The sequence below is a fragment of the Boleophthalmus pectinirostris genome, unplaced genomic scaffold (genome assembly GCF_026225935.1).
Source record: "Boleophthalmus pectinirostris isolate CB_2022bp ecotype Guang Dong unplaced genomic scaffold, ASM2622593v1 HiC_scaffold_23, whole genome shotgun sequence".
Lineage (NCBI taxonomy): Eukaryota > Metazoa > Chordata > Actinopteri > Gobiiformes > Gobiidae > Boleophthalmus > Boleophthalmus pectinirostris.
The window spans coordinates 18,389,339-18,409,352 of NW_026571207.1; the positions used below are offsets into that span (position 1 = coordinate 18,389,339).

Genomic DNA, 20,014 nt, shown 5'->3' on the forward strand with positions numbered 1-20,014 from the left:
CTTGAAAAACTGAACTTTATATTATGTAATAACTTTGATTTACTGGACACAAAGAAATATGATCCAGTAACTAACTACACTAGTTAGGCTAAAGTGACTAAGCAATATGTGGTAAATGCTGCTTATGAGTAAACTGAAATATGAATGAACTATGTTAGTTAATATATATTTAGATTGTAACCCCCTTTGAAGTGAATGAACTGCAGTAACCCAGTGCACTGTAAAAACCTGCTGCACTCTGTGACCCTCTGCCTGGTTGTCACGTCTCACAACAATAAAATAATAACCTTTCTAGGTCAATTACGGTCCATGGTTTAAATTACACATGTTCAAAATCTTAAGCTGCCAAAAAGAGTTTTCATCTCAACTTGCCACGGTTTACCCATAGGGTATTTGTTTGTCCTAACATGTCCTATTATGATGTTACCTCTTGGTATTCAATCCAGTGACTCAACCCATTTCAGTGGTTACAACAGTCTTTTAGAAACCAAGGAAATCATAATCTCTGTGCTTGTCATAGCGCTTCCATGGATTTCAGAATGATGAAATATTAGGACAAGTGCCATAACAGTTTGAAACAAATATGATCTTTTGAGAGGAAAAAAGTCCTCAAAAATGTTGCATATAGCACGAAGTTCGAGCCTATGAATATACATTGCATAAGTAACAGTAATATTACTATAATGTTACTCAGTAAGTACATGAATAGATATGAACATGTAGCAGGTGAAAGACGGTTTCCTTTTTTCCACTAGAGGGAACCATCTTTCACCTGCTACATGTTCATATCTATTCATGTACTTACTCATGTACTAAACATTTTCTTTATTTTTTTTATTCAAGCGGCAGAGTGAACCAAACATTCACATCTAAAGTTTCTCCTTTGTTAGATGATTATGGTCACATTTTGCCATAGTGCCAAGATTGGCAGGACAGGACTTGTCTGTGTGGAAGTATCAAGGTGCAACTAGCATAAAAATGATTCACTATTAATTACAACCTGCTTAAGGGTTGTGCTTACTTATATCACTAGCACGTGTTTTAATACTGTGGCATTTAGTTATATTTACCATTAAGTTTAATCCATATCTACAAAGTTAGCCTAATAATAACACTAATAGACATAGGATAAGCTTATTGGATTCACAACCATGCTTTATTCTTGTTGATTTCTTAAAAAAAAAAATCAAATAAAACTTTGCACTGTTTTTCAGTCGGCTTTTTTCTTGCTTTCTTCAGCTTAACAATATTTTCTTACATCTTTAGTCTCTTCATCTTAAATATTTAGTTTGTGACTTCAAACCAAAACTTCATTGATTGTCAACACAAAATCTTTTTCAGCACCAGTACACTAAAACTGTACTTTTAGCCTTCTTGAAATACTGTTTGAACATAGGAGCAAAGCAATTCTAAAAAGCACATTTGAAAATGAAGCACCAACCATACAAATGTCTCAATACACTTGTCAGGTATACAAGAGGTCAAATATATTAATGACTATTAAATTAAGCACAACAAACAAAGTAAAGAAACACTGCAACACAAAGCACTCCTCCTTCTCCAAACACTTGAGGAGATGAGACAGTCGTGACGGCATGTGCACTGGACTGCAGAGATCCACAGGAACTAAAGAGTTCAGAACCAGAGTGGAGGACTGTGCCACACCTCGCACCACAAACACTCACATATAATTGACTTTCACAAACGACTGCCTCTCATTCTGTAAGATGTGGACAACATAATGTTCCCTAATGTCAAGGACTTAATGAATGAGCAGGATTTAATGGAAACCATAGAGGCCAATGAGTAACCAGTTTGAATACTATGCATCACAGGCTCTTCTTGCAGGGCTCATGTCTTGAAGGTGGACAGAAAACCTCAGGTCTGCAGTTTAGCTCACCTAGCAGGCCTCTAAACAAGACTTACATCCCATCAAAAATAAAACTTTCACACAGGCCCAAACACAAGTCCAAAACAGAATCCATCCCTTGCCACAAGAATACATTTATAAAACCAAATGAGTTAACCCTGATGGCAAGATATGCATATACACTCACATGTACATAATTGTAAAAAAGGTTACCTAATGGTGTATTCAAATATACCTATAGTTAGGAACCTGAAAGCTGCTTTCCAGTACTGACCACTCCTATGTGCAGGTCCTTACGTGTTGTGATCACTTAATCACCTTCTGGCAGAGGTCAGAGGTTATAGGCGGGGGTCAAGTCATTATGGTTGGTTGGGATTAAACCAACCTTTAGCAGACAAGCTTGCTTTAAACAAGTACTTGTAAAAAATGGATGTAGTTGTCTGTTTGCTGGTTGGAGGCTACCGGCTGCGTAGTTTCCCTGTGTTAATAAATTTGTCCTCATTTGCCTCCTCCTCTTCCTCGTTGTCCTGAAGGATATAAATAGAGGAGCCTAGTAGTTTCTGAAGTTCAGGCACACACCGCACCAGATCCACATGTCCTTCCTCTTCTTCCTCCTCCTCCTCATCAGTGTCTTTGTTCTGACCTTTGTGCGATGATGCCAAAGCGGGGCTCACCTGGCTCACGGAGACCTGCTTCATGAGCTCTGCATGAGGCAAACTCACCACCTCCAAGTGTGGGAAGCGTGCCCTGAATATTCTTGCTGACATCTTCACACGTTTTAAGACATCGGTCAGGAGGAACCAGTTGCAGAAACTGATAAGAAAAAATGAAATATCAGAACATACATAAAATAGTATGGTATTAGATATTCTATTTTTCTATATCTCTCTTTGTATATTTTTATAGATTTTGATGTGAATGGATTACTCTTATTCTCACTATTACAATTACTATGTACTACTTTTTTTCCCCAATAAGTGAATAACTTAAGATGTTGCTCTTTTGAACAGGAAGTAAACCCAGGTCAAAGTTCTGCTTAGAGAAGGCTCAGTATCAAAATCCAGTTTAAAATGTATTGGATATTTGTGACATATCAAAGTACGTGTGATTAAGGCGCTGTGCCTGCAGGTGTGATGTAGACTCACCCCTGTGTTAGTGACACTTGGACGTGATAACAGGGAAGCAGAGGCTCAGAGGAGAACTCAAACACAAGGCAATCTTTGTCATGGTCCTTCTCTGTCCTCACACCCATGTCCTGTTCCAGATCCTGGTTTTGCTCCGACAGCAGGAAGTCCCAGCATGGCTCCTGCTCTGTTTCTGTGAGGAAAACAAGTTTTATTCCTATTTTACTAAGCTAGTTAAAGGCACTCTTTGGCGAATTTGCAATGATTCAAATGCAGAGCTCAAGTGCCCCCTAGTGGACATCATGCAATATTAAAAATAATGACACTATTAAAGCAGAGCTCTTAATGATAATGTAAGTTTTTATTTATTTATTTAAGCTATACCAGCTTGTCAAAGCCTGATCCCATCAGATCTCAGAAGCTAAGCAAGGCCGGGCCTGGCTAGTACTTGAATGGGAGACCACCTGGAAAATCAGGTGCCACAGTGGGGTGCCAGTCTCAAAAAAACTGTTGTTGTGTCCTTAAGCAAGGCACTTTACCCACATTGCCTAGTATGAAAGTGGTGTGTACGTGAGTGATGGTGGTGGTCGGAGGGACAGATGGTGCCAATTGGCATGGCTGCCACACTTCCGTCAGTCTGCCCCAGGGCAGCTGTGGCTACAATAGTAGCTTACCATCACTGGGTATGGAGTGAATGAATAATACTCTGGAAAGCATCTTTGTGACATATGTCTGTGAAAAGCGCTATATAAAATAAAAACTTACAAGACTTAATAATAATGCTAATAAAATAATGCTTTATATTTTTGGTTAATACACTGAGCTAACACTTTTTTTGGTCTGATTTGGACAATCAACCGCTCAAAAATGAAATAAACCAATATAGCGTTTCTTACCAAACAGAGTGCTACTGTAGAAATCCCAATGTAGACCTGGGTCGTGCTCACTTCGGCCTTGCAAATCAGTAAAGTATTCTGCATTAAAAAACAAACAAAAACAAAAAAACATGTTAGGAGGTAAGAAAATAAAATGTGTACTTCACTGTAGAAAATAGTGTTAGGCCCTTGCCTGATAGAAAAGTCTTCATGCTTGAGCTGTGTGCCAGTTTCACTGGGGTCTGGCCGGAGTAGGTGGCCAATGTTGGATCTGCTCCATGATTTAAAAGCAACCAGACGATTGCCAAGTTGTCACTTGCCACAGCATCATGGATAGGTCTGAAGAAAAACAAAGCACTTAGTACAGTAAAGAGCCCAGTAAACATTTAAGTATAAAAAAAAGAAAGGGGAAAAAAGGTCATGTTACAACCCCTAAAGTTCAGGTATACTTCATTCATTCTCAGTAATCAATCTCTACATTTCATCCAACCTATAACCAGAGCACTAGAAACCTGTCAGGAGGAGTGAGCCGCTACGGCACAACTCGCATGGACCCGTCTTGAGCTAAGTCAGGATTACTTAAGTTGGTGAATTTGACCTATGCATAGATCTACCTGTATGTGTACGTTTTAGGTTGATGGGGGAGACTGGAGTGTCCTGAGAAAACCTACCCAGACATGGGGTGCAGTATACAAATTCTGCACAGAAATTACCCTTCTAACCCTAAGCCTAACCAGGGAGAACCTCAAAACCACACAATTATATAAGAATTTTACTCTTATATCTTATTGTTATTGCTGTATTTTTCTGAAGTACATGATCATGTGTTGACAACTTACTTAAATCATTGAACTGATTGCAGCAATAGAAACTCTATTACATTATATTTATGTATATTTCAGTTTGATCTTTTAAACAGTCTTGTGTTTTATTGTACCAAGAGGAAAATGTGCAAGATCTTTGTCTTCAAATTTGTCAAATTTGTGTCGCAGGCATGTTGTTAAATTAAATTATTAAATGATCTGTGAAATATAAACTCATGTAAAACTAGTAAGGTCTATGCAACGCTTTCCAGCTGTCTTACCGTGTCCCATCCTGAGCGCTGCAGTTGACGTCAGCTCCGTTCTTAAGCAGCAATTGAACTATCTGGACCCAGCCTCGAGAAGATGCCTCATGCAGTGCTGTGTAACCGGCATTGTCTTGGCGGTTCACTTCCCGTTGGTCCTTTTCTAGACAGTATTGAACTACATCCTGAAAAATTAAAAGGACAAACAGAGCTTGATGGAAATATAATCACTGCTTCAGTATTAGTAAAGCGTTTACTCTATAAATTAATCACTTTTTTAAAATCCTGCAAAACTCACTTGATAACCCAAACGAGCAGCACGTTGCAATAAAGTCTCTCCAGCATTTTTGTTGACAATGAGCCGGCGCACCTCCGGGGGAATGGCCCTTTTGGGGGGTGACTCTGAGGCACTATGTTTTCCTGTTGAACCATTGATATTAGAAAGAGGTGATGGCAAATTTTTAGGAGATGCTGGAAGGCTGGCTGCTTTTTTAGCTTCACTGCACTCTTCATCCGCCATGCGTGAGCCACTTCTCTTTCCCAGACTACGCTTAGGATTTATCTAAAATGAAGATGTACAAGTTATAAATAGCACTTACCATGGAAATTAATTAAATGCTCGTCCATGTCATGGGAGTACGTTTCAATTACCAGTGAGCAACACTGAATGAGCTGCCCATACACAAAATATGACAGCAGTCTGGCCACAAGGGGGCACTACAAACTAAAACTTTTACAGGCTGTTGACTGGATTACCTTGTATTCATCAGTGGGACACAAGTGCTTGCTTTTGAACTTCCTCTTCCCTGAAGGTTTGTCTGTGCTCTCTGGAGAGTCCTCGCGCTCCTGGTAGCACACTGACCGAGACAGTGAAAGTCTTCGGGGTTCACGGCTGGATGGAGGAGGATTCAAACACTTCTGCAAATCTAGAAAGATTGTGTTAGTTTCAATAAGACAATACAACGGCATACTATCTTTCCAAGAGCAATTCTTATAGACAGTTGAAGCTTAGTAAAGATTCAGCAATGAGTTACCTGCTGCATTGTCATGATCTTGACTGTGCAGAACAGATTCATGTCGGTGCTCTCCATCACCCAGTTTGTCTTTGTCAGTGATGTAATCCCCAGTTTGATACCTCTTGTTTTTGCAGCGTTGCCGTTTCCTATTAACAGGACCCTCTGTCTCTGCACTGGTGTTTTTGCCTTTGCCCTGAGCCCCTCGCTGTGGCAGAGGAGTTGAGCGTGGGCGCCCTCGGGGCCGCCGAGGTGCCTGTGGTGGAGTTGGAATAGGAGAGGCTGGAGGAGGGGGTGTTGGTGGTGGAGAAGGAGTGGCAAAACCCCACAGGTCAAGTCGAGACTCATCTGTCCGCCGTCGCCCTCTCCTCAGTCTGGGAACACGCTGCTCTGTCGCTTCAGCTTCTTTATTCGCTCTGATGGGACTCTTTGCTTTTTGGAGACGGTAGTTGCCATCTAAAACTCCAAGAAAATGTTGATGTAAGCCATGGTGTGAGTACTCTTTCTTGAATATTAGAGAAAGGTGCAGTTACCCATGTGTATGCTGAATGGCAAGCAAATGGTTTTATTTACTTGGCATATACTTAACAAGAGTATTATAAATAAATATTAATAAACCTAACAGAAAAGCTGTACCATTAACATGATGTGTGCGCTCAACACACAGTATCCACCAAGTCCACAGTGTCTACATCTACATCTACAGTATCATATTCAGACATTAAAATGCCACAGATAAACAGTATATTGTATAAGCCCAGATCAGGCATTTGTTCTGGATTAGATATGGGGCAAGGGATCTGAGGATCATGAGACCAATTCATTGGTCAAACTGCCTACCTGACCTGAAGGTCAGGGGTTTGAACCTTCCTCCCACTAGTGCTACTGTCATTGTGCCCTAGGACACTTCAACTGCCTTGCTTCCAGTTAGGCCTGTGATGATAATTACTTCTGACTTTATCATTCAGTAAATGATGGATGGAATGTCTTAAAAGCTGTATATACACTCAATTCATGATGAACATGTCCAAAATTAGGTCCCCATGATGCTTATTCGATCAACATCATTTTTAGTTAAGATATGGTTTAATATAAGTTCAGCTTAGGGTTTAAGTTGAAGTTAAACAAGAAATCAGTCTTCAGGAAATTAATGCCATTAGGGACGTAATTCCAACGAGTGAGTGTGTGTGTGTGTGTGTGTGGGGGGAGGGGCTATATAAAATGAGATGACTTACCATTTAATTATTTGAGTTTGAATGTTTATGGGTGAATGCTACATGCAATGATAATATTTTGTTAATAATTCCTGCAGCTCCATGCAATGCAATGTTTACCATACTTTCAAGCTTTTAAATCAGCACAGAATATCCAATGTAAAAGTGTTTGCAATGGGACTGACATCTGGAGTGCATCTCTATAAAAGACTATAAAAGACAATTATTTTATTTATTTTTTACTCTGTAGAATTGCTTACCTGCTTTAAGGCATGGCTGTTCAAGCTTTTTGGGACTGCTCTTGACCACTGGTAAGTCATCTCCATGCTGAGAAAGTTGGTTTGCCAACAAACTTGGCTGCAACACAAGATTGCTTTGTTTTTGCATTGCAAATAACAGTATTTAAGGCTAGCAATAAAGGTGCATGTGGGAAATGCAATTTATAGTATATGTTGAACAAAGACTAATATAAGTTTCAATTTAAAATGAAAACAAAAATACAACAACAAAAACTGCCCAAAAGAAATATAGAGCTTGGCATAGGGTCATCACACATAGACTTTTCAGTTAGTCAAATGTTAAACCAATGGAGATTTTAAGATGCCAAATACTAGTTCACTCCAACGTATTCTGACACAATTATGTGATAAGTGTATTCAAATACATTGTTTTTGCTAATGTATCTCTATGGATGTTTTGCATGTCAGGCCAATTTCTAGCCAGTAATGTACAGTTTTTGACGTTCAATCCCAAGCTCTATAAGCAAATCATATAAAACGTACCTTTTTACTGGGAGAGGCTTTTATTGGCATGCCATCTGAGTGAATTTGCTTCTTAACCTTTAATGTGGCCTTCTTTGAGGAGACAACTGGTGAATTCAGTAATTTCTTGGGTCTTTGTTTCTTTGTTTTTTGTTTGATAGGTGCAGCTTTAGTTTTGATTGGAGACATATCATTGACTCCATTTGATTTATTCTCAGTGCTGCTGCCTCCCTCTTCACAGCAGCCAGTAACATTAGATGCAACAGTCCCCTCCAATTTTTCAGGAGTTGAAATATCTGGGGATCCCTTGTCTCTCTTCAGTATCTCCCCCTCCAAAACTTGGGCTAATTTACTCTCCATCCTGTTCCCAGATAATGAATTATTTTCAATGACTTTGGATTTGATAGTAGATTTTAAGATGGTCTGCTTTGTTAGTGGTGTTGTATGTTCTTCTTGACTGCTCTGTATCGCTCTGGGATCGTCCATAGTCTCAGTGGCATTTGTTAACTTTTCAAGTTTCTTTACTGCCTTGGTTACATGAGATACATCCCTTTGAGAGGTGGAGGGCCATTTCTCCACCGACCATACCGGTGGAGTCTCCAAATTATCTTTACATTGAATATCTGGATTACCTTTAAACTTTTCTAGATTGTTGGTTTTCCTAGATGTAGCAGGTGGGGATTTAGCATTTCCTTCACTTACAAACATTGCTGTATCCAAAGACTGTTGCTTTACAATAGAAGCAAGATTAGACAGAGGAGACTGAATTTTCTGCCACTTATCTTCTGAGCTGGGCAGGCTGTAATCTGCATTCTTAGATTCATCAAGGGCTGGCGGGTTCTTGCTCTTTGGGGATGCTGATGTGTTTCTTCTCTGAAGTGTCAAAGGTTGTTGTGAGAAATCTTCTGGCTGTTGCCAAGAAGGACTGACAACAGTAAGAGGGTATGGTACAGCCATTTTGCCACTTCCAGATTTAGGGATCTGTTTATTTGCAGAGCTAGATTGAGCCAAAGTCAGGGTAGCTTTGGAGAGACACTTTGCTGGGATTTTTGTGCTGGTGTTTTTGACACTCTTCAGAGAAGATGGCTTATGTTCCTCTGAGGCCATATGCTCTCCTTGGTCAATAATGGAAATAAACTCCTGCTTTGCAAAACTCTGAAATTCATCAGCAAAAGTCCCTTTGCCATCTTGGCCTCTAAGTGTTGATGCTAAAATGGGGCTTGCCACACCTACATATGTGCCTGGAATATTTTTGATGGGGTCTTGTGAAGAGCCTTTTGACCAGCAGGGTTTGGCATCCAGAATATGAGCATTCTGTGGTGCCCTTAATAGTTTTTGATGAGATCCATTTCTGTGGGTGTGAGGTAAAAGTGGATACTGCACAGGAGAACTGAACGTTGAAGAAAAAGTCCTTTTTGAACTGACAAAATTGTTTTGATTCAATTCATCTTTAAAAGTAATTGCAGGGCTTCCTGAAGGGTCTTTTATGCATTTAGGACGTTTTGACTTTGCAGATAAATCAAGTGGTACATCCCTTGACTCATTTGAGCATGAAGTCCCCTGGTCATCTGAACTCGGGGGGATACTTGAATTCATCAGGGTTATGGTTGTCATGTCTATACTGTTGCTTTTGTCTATGGAGTTCAACAGTCTGCCCTGAGAGGCGAGGTTAGCTAGTGCAGAGCCACAGCAAATTGCTGCAGTTGGGGACATAGTGTAATGGGTGGGGGCAAGAGATGTTAATGACGGATGCTGCACTGGGAGTGCAATAGCTGGTGAGGCTACCACAGAAGCTAAAGACCTGTGCTCTACTGATTTAGAGTTCTTGTTTGACAAATGGCTTGATTTTTGTTTTGAGGTGCATGCATCCACTTTTTTGTCAGACGATGAGGTCCGACCTGCAGTAAAAGGATAGGGATAGGTCCGTATTAAAGGTGTCCCACCAGAGCTTTGTGGCTGAATTTTTTTCTGAAACTGACTTGCTGTTGCTTCTCTCAAAGCAGCAATCTGACCTAGTGCTGGCGGAAGAGTAATTTTACAAAGGGAAGAAAAATTAGCAGAAGGGAGGAAGGCAACAGACTGGGTTGGTTTAAATATTGTGGAACAATGGAACCCAGGAGGAGCACTTTGAGACTGCATTTGTGTCTTTGACTGGTTACTAGATGTCATGTTGCTGTGACAGGGGCTCAGTGATTCTTCTCCATCAACTTTGACACCACTCGACCACTGAGGAGAAGAGAAAACTCCAGTGTTGTCGGCCTTAGTTTTAGGGACGTCAGTCCTTTTGTCTGTTGCAGTGAGAGCTGAGCATGCCACAGGTGCACTGTTGAGCTGTTGAAGAGAAGAAAGCCCAGTACTGTGGTTGTAAGTGTCCAAGCTAGTTTTTAATGTCTTGGCATTTTTTGCAATGGTCTTGTTCTGATGACTGAGGGTAACATCTCCTCTAAATTCAGGGGGTAGTGTCTGGGGGGGATTTCCCACCATAGTTGTGCTGACTTTATTTGGAGCACTGATCTCTCTGCTCACCGTTCCTCCATCCCCAACATTCATCAGTGTGGGATCCACCTAAGAATAAAATAAAATTAATGAAAACAATGGCATGGAGGCTAAAGATGCCAGTATTTCCAATAAATGTTAAAAATCACCTGCATAGGTATTTTTAAGACAGCATGCTTCAGAGTACAGCAGAATCATTTATGTAGGTTTTCTTCAACTTTTTCATTAACTGCACAAAAGGAAAAAGGAACAAATTGCAAACTGTAAGATTGTGTACAGTGTAAATTACACAGAATAAAAGGATTTTATTTAATATCATATAAAGTCTTAAGACCCATTTAATGCAATTGTAATTAATTTACCATCATTAACCAACTACATTTTACTTATCCGGCCTAATCACAAGATTTGTATTATCAAAAGCATAGAGGTTTTACTGAGATTTCATACTAGCATTTTTCAATTTGTTTAATGTGTTGTTCTCACTATGTCTGTAAGTTTGGTTACTTCACTGACGGATGATCAGTGAGCTAGAATACTCTTATATTTGCACTGTATTTTACCTCAAACATTTTCAAATTTTTGCCACTAAAAATCAATCTTCTAGTTGCCATTACAGTTTGTGTACACAAATTAATAAAATTATGAAACTCTTTAATGCAAACTGTAACCAATATTAGTTAGCTGATTAGAGTTTATGTGTCTCAGTACAGATACGAGATCTTAGTAAAAGAAGCCACTAACAATATGACGGACAGACAAGTAATATAGAAGCATCTAAGAAACTCCAGTGAGGCAGACAGCGATTCAGTGCAAGGCTGGCAACACATTAATACACGTGTTTGCAGCTTCTTTGGATTTAGCTGTCCCAATGAGCAGTGAGCACCACAACATTTGAATGCAGGCCTAAAATGAAGGACAAGTCTTATGCTGGCAAAACTGCCAAAACATAACCCAGTGGTCTCAACATCGCCACACCAACACTGTCCTACTGCTACACCTCCTGTTAACTGCGCGCACGAAGACCATAGACTATGAAGTCGCATTCATTTTTCCAATAATAAAAAAGTAGGTTGAAATGAAACAGGTGTTTAGGTTGAGCAAAAAGTGGACTCAACTCAAACATTTATTCATCAAAATAGTTAAGTGCTGGAAATCAGACGCACATCGACGGTTCGCGGCTCACGGTCGCAGATGCTTGGGGCTGCGACGTGATGGCCCATCGTGGTAATCCGTCACATCGCAGATAAGGTGAGTCAACAACCCCAATGTACAGAGGCACACAAACAATACACAGCACAACAATCAAGTCATGATCAAACCATCATCCTGTCACTCATGAGCCAGTAGTCTAACATGTTTTTACAGCTTTCCAAAACGGAACAATCAAACGCACTTGCAGATAGCCGATCATCATTAGTGAAACTGAAGCAGGGCGGTTTGACTTACTTGACAAATAAAAGTATTAAAATAGATCAAAGATAACAGAGGTGTGATCACAACTTATTACATGGGGTCCTCTGCGGAGAGGTCAGCACTACCACGAAAAGGGGGCAAACACAACAGTGAAGTGTTCAGTGAGCGCCCACTGCTCGGATAGCCTACTGGTCTGAGAAGCTGTCGCTACTCAACGTGTTGAGGCAGGCTACGGAGAGGCTATCTATCCCCGGCCGACCCTTTGCGAGTGCTCTGTGCCTCATTTCGGCCCTTGCTGGACTGACTTAACCACTTCGGCGTTGAAAGGCATTCACCTCCTCTTCGTTCTCTCAAATACTCCCTAGCTTCCTAAATACTGAAAAGCTAGGACAAAATAAAAGCTATGTAGTGACTGAAACAGTTACGAACCGCTCGTCCAGATGGCATGTGAACGACGCACTGCACGACTCTGATCCGACTGTGTCTGTCCAGCCTTTCGCCGCTGCCGTCCGTGGCTGCTCACTAATCTCGACGCTTTTCGGTTCTCAAAGTCCGGGGGGCGGGAGGCAGGGAGGGAGGGTACAGGAGGAGGGGAGGTGGGGGGTCGTCAAGACGGTCCGTTTCGTATCTCCAGTCTCCAGTCTGGAGGGAGCGAGAGAGCGAGGGGGGCGAGCGGTGAACGCATGGGAGATGTAGTGCTTGCCTATCCACGCCCAGGATTAGACGCTGAGGAGGCAGGGAGGGGTGAGGACTGCAGGTACCGGCATGCAACGCGAGCTCCAGCGGCTCAAGGGGAATGGGGGATCGTAACCAGAGTGTAACGGTGCGCTAAAGTGCAAAGCCTTATCGGGGTAACGAAGTAATAAACTATGTTTTTGAAAGCTGGGACGGGCCCAGTGTCAACGAACCATATTTTAGACGCCATGGAGGGTAGAGTGAGTAGGAAAGACGTTAAGCAGTTTAAAAATTAAAAAGAGCAACCCTACAATCAGTTGCATCCTGAAAACTGAGGAGCCTATACTCCATAGGACTTTAATTCATTTTTTTAATTTATTAGAAATCATAGTCTACCACACGTTTTAACAACAAACTGCTTATCATTTCACAAAGCAATTCATATGTTGACAAACAGGTCTGCACAAGCACAACTGGGGTTATATTAATGAAGGAAGCTACTTTCAGTAGCCTACTTTTTTCTTTTTTTTTTCCATTTCAAGGCCTACTCCTGTCAACACTAGAATACTAGGAGTAGGCCTTGGTTCCCCTGACACACACTTATCTTTTTACCGGTGTACTTTATGTGGTAAATCCCTTACACCAAGAAACACATTTCCTTGACTAGATGTGAGGAAATGCCCATGCTCCACGCTGCAGGTGTTGTATGAGTTTGTTTACCTCTGTGCGTGCTCTCAAGCAGCGCGAACTACAGACCTATCCATCGAGCGTACAACTACTTCGCTGCTGTCTTTCGTGGACCAGTGTGAGAGCATGCGTCCTTCGTCATGGCTGTCTGCAACGGCATCGATAGATGACAACATGTTACACAGGAAAAGGATGAAAGTTGAGGCCGGTGAACTCGTTAAACACTTTCAGGGCAAAACTGGAGGTGTGAGCGAGCGGCAACTTAAGTTGACACATTGCATTGTCTGAGCGGGGCAACCGGCCGGTGACCCTTTAGTGTAGGGGCCAGTAAGGTTTGCTCCAGTCAGTGTGTAGAGGACTAAGAGTGAATTCTCCAAAAAAAATTCTTTGTGCAATTATGTCATATAAAAAGCGCAGGGAGATCGCACCATGACAACCGCGAGAGCACAAATGAAGCCACGCACTCCCGCGTGGCTTCATATAAAAATATTGTTCTTAAACTTAGGTTGACGATGATCACCTAGATCTAGATTCTAGACACATTGGAGGTTATCAAGCCTATCTAGGCCGCCATGCTTAACGTAGACGAGTAGCCTATGTCCCGTGCAACTTGGTTGTTCACGTGGTAAATGTCCTGATTTGGGAAGAGGCACGGTGGGTGGACGGGGAAACTATAGACTACTTCTCTAATGATGTAATAAGTGATTAGTGGTGAGATCAGATATAATTAACAACGGCATGCGCTACAGCCACTGAAGCCGGGTGATGTCCTCTTTCCCAGGTGAAAGGCTCAACACATCGTCAGCTGATGAAATGCAGTGATCAAAATTCACTTGTGTGTCAGCGTCTGGACTGCCGTCTGCACCCACAGCCTATCTGCGCGGAGAACACATTAGTGTTGTCATCTTGACAGACAAGAGACAACTTGACTCCATAGCCCACATATGACACGATTCTGCACAATTCCGCGGGATTCCAGCAAGACAGCGTTCTACTACACGCGAGGCACAAATACAGATATGCAGGTCAAAGTTTGTCAGAGTTTTACTCACACTCAGGATCTGAGTGCAGTGCCCCCTTTAATGCCCCCTGCTCGCCCGTAACGCCTTTGTTATTAGTAATCGCATGGTATTGCACCGTCTTACCTTGCGCTCCGTGCTGATTTCAGTCACAGCGCATGCAAACAGAGCAACAAGCTATTGTTGTCCTCACATGGCTTGCACGCGCGGACAGGGATTGGGTTTTAAAGTAAGAAGAATTCTGAATGCAATTTTGGCTTCTCCTCGCCTTCTTTCCTTATTGCCAGTTTTCAGTCTGCAGCAGCTGGAGAAAATCGCGCACCCAGGGTCCTAGCGCCGAGGAAGCCCTACAGGTGAACAGGCTCCAAATACAGCTGCGCGGAGACTTGGAGCTTTGGACGCAGGAGGCTCCTGCATACCCCAGAAGCTCGCGCAAAAGTGACAACAGCCACAGACAACGTGAACATCCATCACCTGCAAGACATACTCGTAAAAGTACTATTTTTTATGGTCAGTGCTCACAGTCATCAAGGAGACTGCAGCAATGAACTTGGCTGCCTGACTGTCATTCGTAGCTCAATTTGTACAATGGCTTATGACATATGGTTATTGTGCAAATTAGTGCCATTTGGAAAAAAAAAAGTTGAAATAACTTAAATTGAATTAATTGTTGTAATTTTGCCATTAGTATTTTGCCAAATTCAAACAATTAAGTTTACACAGGTATTTAGTGGTATACAACTAACAATAGACTCTGAAAACATATTGATACTTTGCAGTGGCATCATGCAGGGGGTGTGCTACATGTATCTCCAATAGTGGAATGAGTTACCATGGTGACACAATTTACACATTAGTAAACACTGTCCAAAAAGTTTTAAGATTGTCTGAAAACTCAAGAAAAAACATAAACTGGATTTTAAAAACACATTTTCAGTAGCTTGTGATCAATACAAGCTTCCACAGTTGTGTAGGAATTTGACTTTCAACAAAAATGGTGAGTGCGAGTAACTGAAAAACTGTTGGCTAATGCTAGCTAACTTATGACTCAAATTTCATAATTTTTGTGAGACTTGTTTAGAAGCACAACTCAGCTCACTTGTTGTTCCAGCTAATTCAGTTATAGTCTGATTGTGTTAAAACAATGCAAAGATTAAAGTCTAATAAAGCCTCAGAGAGTGAGCAGAGCCTACAGTTAGCATTACACCCCCAGGGAATATTGATGTCTTCAGATGCAAACTATCAACAGGCTATGTCCCAACTGTAGCCAGGGGGCATAATGTGGGCTACATTCTATGTTTGTTGTGTGATGAGTTTGACTCTGCTTTCTGTTTGTCTAATTTTGGGACAATCCAATCACAGTCACTAACTTGTAGTGCATGTCTCTCAAGAAGACATCTCCTCATGAATATCCTCATAGATTTACAACAAAATGAATACATACCTCCTCCCCCACTGATTTAAAGAGTTCTTGGGCTGTAGTCGACTAAGGCTATTCCTTGTGTAGTCGACTTAAAGGGGGTGTGGTGCGAGCTCTCAAAAACAGTCAGAAAACAAAATCTGACCCAGATTGTACCTATACAATGCAATATCAATGAAATCAGAGAAGAACTCACTCCAGGCCTTCTTCTTTCTGCTGTGCCCATTATAAATCCCTGCTATAACACCAATAAAATAATTATTAATACAAACTTTTGGGCAGCATCAACTGATTAATTCACTGAACAACAAAAGTCCTACAGAAGTCAGTGCTTTAGTTGTTGATTCTGCAAAAATCAACACTGTTTCTCAGTTCTTTGGGCTGTTACACCTGTGCAACAGCACAGAGGTACTGATCCTGGCTGCACAGGAGCAGGCCCAGGGCACTCGAGCAATAGAGGCCCAGATCTACCACACCAGACAAGACCCACGGTGTAGACTGTGCAAAGAGGCTCCTGAGACAGTCCAGCACAGAACTGCAGGGTGTAAGATGCTGGCAGGGAAAGCATACATGGAGCGACATAACCAAGTGGTGGGCATAGTGTACAGAAACATCTGTGCAGAGTACGGGCTGGAGACCCCAGGATCAAGGTGATAAACACCTCCAAAGGTTGTGGAGAACGACTGAGCCAAGATCATGTGGGACTTCCAGATAAAGACTCACAGGATGATGGTGGCAAACCAACCAAATGTAGTGGTGGTGGATAAGCAACAGAGCAGAGCCGTGGTGGTGAACATTGCAATAACAAGAAATGGTAATATCAGGAAAACGGAACACGAGAAACTAGAAAAATACCAGAGACTCAAGGAGGAGCTAGAGAAAGCCTGGAAAGTGAAGATATCAGTGGTGATCGGAGTACTTGGGGCCATAACCCCCAAACTGGAAGGTGACTACAGCAGATACCGGGAAAAACAACAGACAACTCAGTCCAGAAAAGTGTAGTACTAGGAACAGCAAAGATACTGCGCAGATACTGCGCAGATACTGCACAGATACTGCACAGATACTGCGCAGAACTCTCAGACTCCCAGGCCTCTGGTAGAGGACCCAAGCTGGATGAAGGTGAGAGAGACCAACACAGTCACACAGATGGATTGAGTCAAATTTTAAAATGCCACCATCATTTTTGATCTTATATGTTCATATGTTCAGTTCAAAGGCTAGAACAAAAGGTTGCATTTGGGACTTCAGGACAGCTATAAAATCCACATATGTATATTTTTTCTACTTTCAATCTACTTATACTCTACTCATGCATGTGCAAACTGAATGACTGAATTGAAAGACTGGAGTGGAAAATATAAGCTAAATTTAGTAAAACCTAATACCGGTATATGTCATTAATTTATGGTGGAAAAAAAGGTGGACATCTACTTTACTCTCTACAGTATATATATATTTTTTACATTATAGCAACATATGGCATTAAAAATATACCATGAAATTAGATAATTTTCTAAATTAAAAGAGGGAAGTGAAAAACCTGAGCCTAACATATGTCAAAAATTCATGGTTGAAAAATATTTGATGCATTACTGTGTTTTGAATGGGAGAGCCATTTTTCTGCAGTTTATCGTTTACTTTGGATATACTTTTATGGCAAAATTGTTTTTTAATGTTAACAATATGCAAAGTATATAAATAAGTTTACACATTTCAGTGTAGAGCAGAAGTATTTAAAGAGATTTGACTTTTGAAAGTAGAAAAAAATACTAAATATATATGGATATTATGGCCATTGAAAAACGTGACAGAAGGTGAGAAAGTTTTACCGTGTTTGTGTGTGTGCGTGAGTGCGTGTGTGTGTGTGTGTGTGTGTTTGGGTTGTCTGGTTGTGTGAGGTTGGGGGTGTGGGGGTTGGGTTGGTGGGTGGGTGGATGGAAATGTGGGATTGTTTTTAATCACTGTAAAGCACTTTGTGTAACAGTTTTTTATGAAAAGCGCTTTATAAATAGAGTTTGATTTGATTTGATAGTTTTTCAAGACAGTGATGCACCATTTTTCTTCTACCATTAATTAGACATAGTAGGCTCTAAAAAATTTAGTTCAAGTTTCCCAGTCCAGTCTTTACATTTTTTTAAATATCAGAGATGTACTTTAACAACAAAATATAATATAATATAAATAAAATATGCATCAAATAAAGTCTGCACATGTATGAGTAGAGTACAAGTAGAAGTCGACCTGAGTTTGAAAGAAGAAAAAATATTACTCAGTGGATTTTATGGCCCAAAGTGATGAATTTTACCTAAATTTGATGGTAATCAGAGTTAATTGGTTAAATCCACTCATTCACTTGGTTTGAGCACAGAGCTATACAATTTGTGAATTAAGAGTAAAGCATATCGTCACAAGAATGAGATCACAATTCTATTTTTATCACAATATTGGCCAGCCCTACTAAGGGTGGAAATATGCCAAAAAAAAATTTTTTGTACTATTTTCTTAGAGCAAGCCATTTTATCATGATTTGTGTAAACTTAGTATCTTTACACTGAGTTGCAAAGGTAACTAAAGTCATCTGCTTCTCCTTCTTCTGAGAGTTCACACCTGTTTGGGACATCACACTAGATGTTTCTGCTCATTTTATTTTTACTCAGCTTCTTTTATCATAAGTTCTTAATTGTTTCACTTACAGACAATATACTCCATATTCTAATTTTCCATATCTTTGAACAGCAGTTGTGGTATTATTCAGATCTTTCTATTTTGCCCATGGCTTGAGCCAGAGAGATTCAATTTAAATGTGAGTTTTTCATAAATAAATTGTGTTCTGCTATTAAAGAAGGCACACAATGCTTTTTCAGGTATGTAGAATTAGACTATAACATAAGTTGTATAACTTCTTGGAGATAAGGGATGCAATTGAGAATCTACACGATTTATACTCAACCCAAGGTTGAGACACAATACAAAAGATGGAAAATGTTTATAGCAGGGGTCTCCTACCTGTAGCTCAGAAGCTACTGATAGCTCTCCACCCCATTCCAAGTAGCTCGCCAAGGGGTTTCTGAATCTACCCGTATTGTCCTGAATAGGTAAAATTTTATAAAATAAATGTCTATTACCATTGTACATGTATCATTCTGATGCCTAACTTTGTACACTAATAAATGGATGATGGTTTATGTTTTATAAGTATCTAATTGTACCTCATTTAAGATTCGTCGTGGCTCTTACATATGCTTAATTTCTGGTGACTCCTAAAATGAGTAGCTCTCTGGCATTTTCGTTTTCTAAAAGTAGCTTACCAGAGGAAAAAGGTTGACCAATGGACATGAGCATCCAGATTTCATTTTTTAGAAAAAGATTATAGACCATCTAAGTCACTGGATGAAACAGATGCTATTAGATTAAGCAAACAGGAATAGTTTGTTTTGGAAAAAAAATAAATAAATAAATAAAAATAATAAAAAAATAAAAAATAAGAATAATAATAACGATACAATGTTGTAATGAAAATCTTGCACTAGCGGTTTTGTGTGTGTAAAAAATGCACCCATTAATATCTCCTAGACTTACTATGAAACAATTTCTCTATCAATAATACCTGGGCTCTGAATGTCCAGACAAACACTTACTCTCTTTATTTCTTACAGGTTTCATAGTGTAGCGGTTATCACGTCTGCTTTACACGCAGAAGGTCCTGGGTTCAAACCCCAGTGAAACCAAGTTGTTTTGTAGATAATGATCTGGACTAATTCAGACGCTAAAACGGAATGACTGACCATAACAAATTCTCTTTAAAGAGCCTAACTCTAATCTTCTCTTCACAAAATAGCGTGAAAACACTTAGACACTTAGACTCACGTTGTAACTTTGGTTACTAACTAACTTAACAACTGATTGTTAATGGACAATAAACATTAACATTAGATGGTTAAGTACTTATTCAGTTTTCTAGACAATTTTTTTCTAAAAAAAAAAAAAATAAATAAAAAAGTTTGTAGTTACACCTGTGCGAGGGGTATTGTTACACCGTTCCTAAATAAACATTTAAGCTAACGATACAAATATCCTTATTTAAGAATTGCATGTTTAAGAATAAAATTTACCGTTTATGATGTGGCAGAACAAACAGAAGAAAGCGCCTCTTTTTATCTTTAGCCCATCGCGTGCCAAAAATGCTGTAAGATTACTGTAAATTAGTTATTACTCTGAACCTGCGTTAACCTTTGAGTAGCTTTCACGGACTTACATTTAACTAACGCTAGTGCAATTTTAGCTGTTTTTAAATTCGCTGACGAAGTAAAAAAAAAATATACATATTATCAACGTAATAACGCAGTAAGCAAAATAGCGCTGTCTAGTGCTCATG

General features: G+C 40.2%; 1 protein-coding gene, 1 non-coding gene and 1 pseudogene across 4 annotated transcripts; 2 read left to right on the forward strand and 1 right to left on the reverse strand.

Annotated features, from left to right (window-relative positions):
- Window positions 1-1,180: 1,180 nt before the first annotated feature.
- bcorl1 (BCL6 corepressor-like 1) lies at window positions 1,181-19,890 on the reverse strand. Of its 3 annotated transcripts, none has more exons than XM_055159445.1 (12): window positions 19,752-19,890; window positions 10,569-10,648; window positions 7,945-10,488; window positions 7,423-7,519; window positions 5,970-6,410; window positions 5,692-5,861; window positions 5,234-5,497; window positions 4,954-5,120; window positions 4,063-4,208; window positions 3,891-3,968; window positions 3,016-3,187; window positions 1,181-2,683 (listed from the first exon to the last, which is right to left on the reverse strand). In XM_055159445.1, exons 2-12 carry the CDS (start codon window positions 10,572-10,574, stop codon window positions 2,329-2,331), a joined length of 4,440 nt encoding a protein of 1,479 aa, XP_055015420.1. In that variant the 5' UTR covers window positions 10,575-10,648; window positions 19,752-19,890; the 3' UTR covers window positions 1,181-2,328. The 3 variants fall into 3 exon arrangements, with proteins under 3 accessions (XP_055015420.1, XP_055015421.1, XP_055015419.1); XM_055159446.1 differs by lacking the exon at window positions 19,752-19,890 and adding an exon at window positions 12,265-12,410 and having other exon boundaries at window positions 5,970-6,404; XM_055159444.1 differs by lacking the exon at window positions 19,752-19,890 and adding an exon at window positions 12,265-12,410.
- Window positions 3,365-3,482, forward strand: LOC129410757 (5S ribosomal RNA; annotated as a pseudogene).
- On the forward strand, window positions 19,295-19,367 carry trnav-uac (transfer RNA valine (anticodon UAC)). Its single transcript has one exon. It is a non-coding gene; the product is annotated as a tRNA-Val (tRNA).
- Window positions 19,891-20,014: the final 124 nt, after the last annotated feature.

What these genes read in the sequence shown, in the direction of transcription:
- bcorl1 (XM_055159445.1), bottom strand. An exon ending in AGATCATGACAATGCAGCAG is followed by an intron (nt 5,862 to 5,969) that starts GTAACTCATTGC and finishes CAATCTTTCTAG; the next exon opens with ATTTGCAGAAGTGTTTGAAT. An exon ending in CATGAAGACTTTTCTATCAG is followed by an intron (nt 3,969 to 4,062) that starts GCAAGGGCCTAA and finishes TTTTTAATGCAG; the next exon opens with AATACTTTACTGATTTGCAA.